This window comes from Plectropomus leopardus, chromosome 19 (genome assembly GCF_026936395.1).
Source record: "Plectropomus leopardus strain MGB_pleo_1.0 chromosome 19, ASM2693639v1, whole genome shotgun sequence".
In the NCBI taxonomy this organism is placed as follows: Eukaryota; Metazoa; Chordata; class Actinopteri; order Perciformes; family Serranidae; genus Plectropomus; species Plectropomus leopardus.
Window position 1 is genome coordinate 16,617,430 of NC_142194.1, and position 8,634 is coordinate 16,626,063.

The following is an 8,634-nucleotide window of genomic DNA, read 5'->3' on the forward strand; positions in this document are numbered from 1 at the left end:
CCCAAAATAAAGCAGCTTGATTTAATTTTAAACCCCAAATCTATTTTGCATTGAAGAAACAACCTGTCATTCATCAGACTTTGTGAACATCTAGATTTCCCCTCTTCACTGTGCAGAAAGACTGCATTTAATCAGTGGAATCCACTTGTTGTAATTACAGCACATCTGTTGTGATTGTTTTCTTTACTAAAATATACATTTATTATTTTTATTATTAAAGGTACTGCATAGGTCTAAAACATTTTGTTTAGCAAGATCACTTGTGCAGTGTAAGAAAGTAGAAAAAATGTGCAAAAAGTAGTTTTGGATGCATTTCATTCGGGAATCAATAACAGTCTTTAGCAACATAGTACATTTTACGGTACAATAAGGACAGTATTCAAGTTTGTGTGCATGGACTTTGTAGATGTAATCCTCTGTGTGTGTGTATTTTGCAATTTGAAAAGGATTTTATAATCTTAGGGTAAAACATGACCCCTAAGACAAGATTTTTACCCTGTTGGTGCACAGTTTTAATAGGAATATGAACACTTTTTTTCTCATGTTGGGGTCATTCAGGGAAAGTCATTGAATTTTAAGTTGAAACAAGATCATTTAGGGGGCTTTCTATGCTGTCAAACATGGTGACGGGTCATTTTTGACCCTATAACTATGTGAAATGTTATGGGAATCAGAATAAAGAGATTTGTGACATGGAGGATAATAATAAAATGCAAAGCACAATTAACTCTTCAGATAATAGCATATTTATTTCAAATATCACAGATGATATATATACAACCATATCTAGCCTCTCAATGTAAAATCAGTTGATTTATATTTGTTATAAATTGTTTTTTCTTCAAGATGTGACATTCATATTAGCAGGTATAAACATTAACATCATAACAACGCTATACAAACATACAGTATCATCTTTTGGGCGCAGTCCATTAAAGTACTTAGTAGTAGAAGTAGTAGTTGTATATTATATAAAACTTTTACACTGACAGTGCAAAACAGGAATATAATGAAATAAATATTAGTATTCCTCCTCCTGTTCATTTTTCTTCAGCAGCTCTGGAAAAAAAAGGAAAATTACATTGATAATAAGTGTAAGCATGTGATAAAATAAATATGATGTGGTACCTGGATACAATAATAAAACCAGACCAAAGAAACACAGAGACAAGAAGGTGAGATTTTTGGAATACTACAGGAAGTTCAGACTGAACACTGTTTCACAATATTACAGCTATGACATCACCATAATAGCCAAGCTGTTGCACTTAAACAAACTTGCAAAAAAAAATCATCAAAAAAGTTTTGGAAATGAGAGCAATACATTACTGAACAGGAAAGCTCTGACTTTTTTTTAAATTCCATAACCCTGCAGCATGTTGTGTTTTCAGTTACAATAAACTTTATTAAGACAAAACCATGGTGCAGGCATACCTTCTTTCAGTCTCCTTATTTCCTCCGATTTCATTTTGAGTTGCTGTTCAAGCACGGCACACTTGGCACAACCTGCAATACAATTTTAATCATTAAATTACTGGTGACGAGATCTATGTCAAATAATCCTTAATGTTGGTTTTTATTTTCTGTATATTCGACTTGCACAACTTTGGATGACTAGCTACATCACTCGTGCTTCCTCCAGTCAAAGCTATGTGGTCATGGTTGTGAGACTCAAACTCCTTCAATGCCAAAAAATGTAGCAGGATTTAGGGAAAAAAATAATTTCATTTTCTTAAACTATGTTAAAAAAAAGAAAAATAAATCTATCTTGTATCTAAAGATGGATGTACTACAAGATCTTAAAATGCAGATGGTCCGTCTGTATGTTGAGCCTTACTAAAAAGTCCCATTAGAGAAAATACCTAAAATACATGTATACCTCATTAGACTTGTTAAGTAGGTACCTCATGTCCAAGGTTTTATTAAATTAGTCCCTCCAGTGGCCTCAGCTGCCCATTTTAGCATCTCAGTACTCTCAGCTTACCGTGTCCTCTGGGTTTAGCCGGCAGAGTTCTGTGGCTGGTCGCAGGCTGTTTCAGGGCTCTGCTTCTGCTTCCTGCATCACCAGATGTTGATGTTGATGTTTCAGCAGCAGTGTTGGCTGGCACTGCAGCATCTGGAAGCATGTAATAAAAGGTACAAGTAAGTAACTCACAATAGGTCAGAAAGTCTATGTTACTGGACTCACTGGACCATAAAACCGTTTAGGAGTACAAATTACATCACAGTCTTGGTTAACTGTTCTGCATAACAGATGCAAATCTAACCCACCATCCTTTTGGGTTTTAGCGGGCAAAGCTCTCTTGCTGGTCGTGGGCTGTTTCAGGCTTTTGGTTCCATTGGCAGTATCGCAGGAAGTTGCTAAGACTTCAGTACTTCTGTGTGGTAACGGAGGATCTGAAAAGATGTGATAAAAGTGTGAGTGTGTATTTAGTAAGCTCAGAAAGGTTCACTTTGTGAACATCATGACAATAACTGTTGCACAGTTTTAGTTATAGGCAATTTAACACTGTGCAAATACACACCATGCTAGTCTTGAAAATGCTCAAAAAAATAATACTGGACTGATTACAGCATCCTTTTTAGAGACTCAGATTTTACCCATTCTCTTCCTCTTTGCTATTGGCAAAGCTTCACCTTTGGGTAAAGGCTGCTTCTTTGCTTGTGAAGTCTTTGTCACAGGGTTAGCAGCTGATGTGTATAAGGAGGGAGGAAAAACAGAAAAAAACAAATTCAAATTAATGACCAAGCAAAAGTCACACAAGTCAGCATGGGATGATATGAAAATTTAATCTCACGATTATACTGGCCAAATATAGCTGGTTGAATTTAGGTCGTGACATTGGGTGACCAAAATTCAATGTCAGGATAACGTCTAATGCCAACATCAATTTGACCTGGAAGACTGACAGCAGATCATGATGATATTTTGTTGGTTGTAAGAAGTCTTTCAAATGTCTAATGCCAATGTCATCTTGACGTAGAATAATGATATTTAGGCATAAGGTATGGAGAACAAAACCCACTGTCTCCAAAACAATCACAATGTTCATGTCCACACAACATGAAATTCTAACGTTTATTTATTGATAGTATCATCGACCTGATTTTTATTCCATATACACATCTTTTTTTAAAAAACAAAAAAAAACTTTTTTCCCTCGACCTGTTTCACAGTAGGTGTTAATAGCTTGTGTGTTGTTTCAGAGTATAAATCACTTTTGGGGTTCTTTTTCAAGTGTTGCTGGTCATCATTGGCCACTACCAACACTAACATTAAAAGAACTCTCATTGTGGCTTGTCTTACTGTCTGTTTCTTTATGTACTTTTACTTTGTTTTTTGTTGGAGCGCAAAAACTGTATACTATATCCCTGTTCAGCAAGACCTAACTTAAACCCTGTCCTGTCTAATGTGTGCATGTGTGTATTTATGACTGAATACACTGTGTGAGTACCTGCAGGTGCACGGAGTTTGTTTGTGCTTGAAGCAGTTGATGTGTTGCCTCTCGTTGATGGCGGCCGCAGACCTGTTGCAGCTCTCTGGATGCCTGATGGTATTCCACTCAACTGTGGCCTCTGCAAGCCTGAGCTGGGTTGCTTAAATCCTAATGTCGGTACAGAGGGAAGACAGTGAGGAGAGCGAATACTGTTGGCACACACATCATCTCCAAGTCGGAGATGATTGATAATATTACCACAGGTAAGAGGAAAAATATGTAAGTTTTTTATTTTGGGATGAAATGTATCTTTAAAAATTACTCTAAAATGTATGAAGAATGAATCTAGCAAGCCAGTTCTAAAAACAGAATACACACTGCCCACCTGTCGTCGAGGCACGTAGCTTGTAGGCTGATATTCCTGTGGTCTTAAAAACACAAAAACAAAAGATACTGTTAACAATACATGCAATCAATGCCTGTGCTGTCTGGTCTCACTCATAAAGAAACAATGGATTTGACTGATCAACTTAGTTAATTAGATCATTAGACACATATTTTGTACACTTAGTGGATTACAAAAGCACATTAAAATCCTACCGCCTCGGTTGCATCAGAAGCAGCAGTATTTCTCAAAGCTTCGGCTTGGGCTCTTTGTCTCGTCATGGGCAGGCCTGATGTCAGCGGCTCCAACCTTCCTTGAAGTGTGGATGACGGTTTGTGTTTCAACAGCTGGGATGCAGCTTTCGAAGGAGGCAAAAGGGATTTAGCGGCTGGACGTGTCAAAAATGTTTTCCGGTCACAGACGATGTTTGACGGAACATCTGATGGCACCTGAACATCCGGCTTACTGGGACCGTCCACGTACAGCTTTTTCTGCGCTGCTAAGATTTTACCCTCCTCTTGCCGAGAGTTTATGTTTAAAATTTTAAAGTCAGGCATCGGTGTTGAAGTGATCAAAGAGTCTGCCCTTAAATCTAGAGTATCATCCAAATCAAATGTGTTTGCTTTGTTGATCTCCATATCCATGCTTTGATGGCCCAAAGTGTCGGTGAGACCATCCGGCACAGGCAGACCTGATTGTGAGTTCTCATTCTTGTTTTGTTTGGGGCTACTCGTCGCATTGCAGGCCTTGAGAGACTTGCTGAAAGTGCTCTGGTTGCTGTCACTTGAGCTGATCTCTGACAAAGTTATAGTGCCATTCTGCTTCAAGTGAGGTTTAGTATCGAAAGTGTTGTTCTGGAGGCTAAAGGTTGCTGCGGCAGCTTCTCCTAAAACAGTATTGCCGCTGGATTTTTGAAGAGAATGCCTGTCAAAAGTAGCATTCCGTATTTCGCATTCACCACTTGCCTTTACAGCTGAGCTACTCTGATTCACGAGGGAAGTTTCGATGGTTTTCTCAGACACAGAAGTAGCCTGATCTGTAGCTTCGCTCTCTGCTTTGGGACTGTTTTCATTGGATGAGGGAAGATCCAGTGTCTTATTTTGAGGTGCGGGTATTTGAGTAGTGGTGTTTAAATCAGTGGAGGAACTTGACTGGGATGTTTGGAGAGAGGTAAACGTGCTGTTCACAGTCCCAGCTGTTTGTGGGCTTGGTTGTTGCACCTCACTGGTCAAGTCAGCATCATGGCTGCTAAGCAGCTCTTCATTGTTAGCTTCCACAGTATCAGTCACCGCAGGTTCACAGTGAAGCCCAGAGGAGACATCCTTTGAACTATTGCCACACTGCAAATCAGAAGTAGAGACCTCTGATGCAGCATATTGGACAGACGACTTGCTTGAGTTTATGTCGTGAGTAACATTAGCAGTCACCGCAGGTTCACAGTGAACCTCAGAAGTGACATTCTTTGAACTATTGCCACACTGTAAATCAGAAGTGGAGACCTCTGATGAAGCATATTGGACAGACGACTTGCTTGAGTTTATGTCGTGAGTTATATTAGCAGGTTGGGTGCCAAATGTGTCCTCAGCAGATGTTTGAATCTCTTGTCCACTATGCTCCAATGAAGGCCTACTGTTCTCCAAAACACTGCCTGTAGAAAGATCCCGAGTTGCTTCCAAAGAAGCTTGTGTTACGTTTCCCCCTGCACTCTTGTCAGATTGTTTACACAAGGAGTTTGTGGCGTGGACGACGCTGCCAGTGAGAGTGCTGGACAATTCTCCACTTTGATTTATGTCCGATTTACCAGGCTCTGCCGCCACTTGTCCACTGAGCTCGGACTGTGGCATGCTGTTTTTCAAAGCATTCACCGGTGAAATATCCTGTGTGGCATCCATGGAGGATAATTCCGGTCCTTGTGATAGCTCTGAATCATGTGTAACATCAAGGAGAGTAATTTCTGGGAAATCCAGAAAGCGCTCCGGAGCATACTTAGTCTCAGGGGAGTCAACAGTCTTAGCATGATGGTCTTCAATAGCTGTAGTTCGATTATGTTTTGAAAGTTCAGGAGAGTGGACATCAGAAGTGTTTAGTTTTGTACTTGTAATGTCCCGTAGGCTCATTTCTGGCAAAGTGGGGTTTCGATTGGTGGAGTAACTCAATGGGGTGGGCTGAAAGGAGGTAAACCTGCTCCTCACAGGCCCAGCTGTGAGAGGTGTAGCAGGCACGCTGCCAGGAAGAGTCGAATCACATGTTACATCAAGCAGGGTAATTTCTGGGAAGTATTCCTCATCCAGCCTGCACACAGGAGCATCCAAGTGACTTAATGATTGTCCAGAAGACATTTTGTCAGGTGTTCTCTCAGACTCTTTGTGCCTGCAGCCTGTGGAATAAATGATTGAATTAATGCAAAATCATTTTTGCTTTTGTTACCACATCATTTAATCTTACATTAGGCCAATATGTCACAACTAATGCCAACTCTGAGATTAAAAGGGCTTTGCAACTGGATTATGTAAGTGGCAAAATAATTTTACATTTTAATTGTTACAACAATAAAATAACAGAGTGTCTACTAGGGGAGGGTAAAAAATGTATGTATACACTATAGTATTATGATGTTGTCTGTGGCAACAGACACAGAGTTTTGATTTTTTTTTTTTTAAATCAATATTACAAGTACAAATCTAACTTCTGGCAGCCTATTAAATCAATAAAATCAACTGAGATCAACAGAATGAAAACTTAATCCAATTTGAAATCAGACATTATCAAAATTTGCAGTTGTACAGGAGGTTATAGATCACAATATATATATTATCGCAAACCTCAGCATATCACAAAACATTTAAAATTGCTATAATATCATATTGTGACTTCAGCATTTTGGTAATATCCTATTGTGGGGCCTCTAGTGATTTTATTGCCTCTAGTCATTTCTCCTTAAGTTGCTCATTGCCATCTTCCCACGTTTATGAAAGAAATCAAGCCAGTTTGCTCAGGTTTCAAAGAGTTAATCAAAATTTTGCCAACAAGAAAGTGTAAGTGTAAAATGAATAATTAGGTGAAGCTTAAAGAATTGCACCATCAAAAATGCAAAAGAGCTTGACTCATTTTTGACAAAAATTAAATTGAAAGATGAATAAGTAAAATTAGGTATGTAATATTTGTGCCTAATAAGACTGTAAAACTTCAAATGACAACAACAAATGCCTTTGAAGGCCTAGTATTCATAAAATAGAATTGGAAAACATTTTAAGACTTTTTAAGGACCTGCAGACACCCTGAATAAAGTCAAAAGATGAGCACTGAACAGTGTTAACCACTTCTGTTATGTAATGAAGCACTGACAGTACATTTATATTATAGAGCCAATGGCAGGACAGTGTGTACTGTCTGACTAACGTTAACGAATATCAGTTTAGAAACAACAACATTGTAACTTCAGTCAGCAGAGGAAGTGTCATAGACGACAAAGGTTACATAAATAATATGACAGTTAAAATATAAAATCATTACCCGATGTTGTTGTCAAGTTTTATATATTAACGTTACAGCAGTGACGTTAGGCTCGAGGCTAAGCTAATATTAGCCTGGTAACGTCAGTTTGTTGAGCGGAAACAACTTTGACTTACCTAACTCAACAGGCACGTTTTGGAGGTTTATGTCTTTGAAAAGACTTTAACTATGTTTACTTTAGAGATTCGAGTCTGTTGGACGTGAGAGTCATCTATTAATGTTAACTGAAAGTCAAATTATCATCGAAATGTCCATAAAGTCAAAAACCCACTGGAGCACCGCTCTCTGTTCAAACGTCAACTTTAAGCACGCTGATTGGATGATTCCAACCAATCACAGCCGAAAGATTCTTCTTCGTGGGTTTAAGGGTGAGTGATGTTACACAATTTGCAATACTGCCATCTACTGTCTAGCTAAATCTAGATTTTACATTTAAATACATTACTGTAAATTTTTTTTCTGTGCAATATTTAAAATGTTCTTTTTATACTGAGTAAATTTCCAAATTCTTCATAATTTCAGCCTCACTTTTAGCTCAGTGTAATCTCACTGAATTTTGATCTGGTGAACATAATTAGCTTTAAAATGCACATCTATTGGTGGCTTTGCGCCCAGTATGCGCACAAATACATGAAATCTAACTTGTTTTTTATATTGCTCTCAATGTACAACCAAAAAAAAAAACAACCAAGAAAAAGGACAATAAAGTTCACAAATACAGTTAAAACACAGACAGGACTATTATGTACACAAGCATGTGAAAAAATATGTGTCCATACATAACAAGCTATATATGAAATGCACCAATGACCAACACAAAAAAATTTTTTTTAAAAGTCTATACACAATTCAAGAGCTCTGTGCGGTTGTAAACCATATAGTTAGTGCAAAGAAATAAATACTAAATGGCTATACAAAGACTACATGATTATGCACAGTATGTGCATGTGCATATCATGTATACACAGCATGAAGGATCAATGCAGCTTCTTAAAGGATATGATTTGAGGCTCTGAGCACACCAAACTGTCTGTGGTTTCAGGTCACCACCAACACTTTGTCACCATCACAGCCAGCCTCTACACTTTTGGCCTTAATAGTTTCTGTTTCACTTGAAACATGGTTCACCACGCATCTTACCAGCAGCATGTAGCTATATCATGTGCCTCTCAGCTCAAGCCCAAAGAACTTCAAAGGGGAAAAAAAGGACTGGTGCACGCCCATCAGTTCACAGCGTTTAACACTGCAGCAGACAGACAGAACATTTTATTGCCACTTTGATCTCAGAGAGTTTGACTC

General features: G+C 38.4%; 1 protein-coding gene across 2 annotated transcripts; it reads right to left on the reverse strand.

Moving 5' to 3' along the window:
- Positions 1-730: 730 nt before the first annotated feature.
- LOC121959070 (uncharacterized) lies at positions 731-7,638 on the reverse strand. Of its 2 annotated transcripts, none has more exons than XM_088070334.1 (9): positions 7,452-7,638; positions 4,038-6,199; positions 3,823-3,865; positions 3,456-3,605; positions 2,638-2,691; positions 2,272-2,397; positions 1,985-2,116; positions 1,435-1,506; positions 731-1,059 (listed from the first exon to the last, which is right to left on the reverse strand). In XM_088070334.1, the coding sequence occupies exons 2-9, from the start codon at positions 6,159-6,161 to the stop codon at positions 1,022-1,024; spliced, it is 2,739 nt and encodes a 912-aa protein (XP_087926460.1). In that variant the 5' UTR covers positions 6,162-6,199; positions 7,452-7,638; the 3' UTR covers positions 731-1,021. The 2 variants fall into 2 exon arrangements, with proteins under 2 accessions (XP_087926460.1, XP_087926459.1); XM_088070333.1 differs by having other exon boundaries at positions 2,602-2,691.
- Between the last annotated feature and the right edge of the window lie 996 nt (positions 7,639-8,634).

Bases quoted from the DNA above. Each gene is read 5' to 3' on its own strand.
- LOC121959070 (XM_088070333.1), bottom strand. From the start codon at position 6,161: ATGTCTTCTGGACAATCATTAAGTCACTTGGATGCTCCTGTGTGCAGG. The intron at 2,398-2,601 runs GTAAAATCTGAG...ACATCTTTTCAG, and splicing joins AGCAAAGAGGAAGAGAATGG to ATCCTCCGTTACCACACAGA. The intron at 1,060-1,434 runs GTATGCCTGCAC...TTTTTTTTCCAG, and splicing joins AATAAGGAGACTGAAAGAAG to AGCTGCTGAAGAAAAATGAA.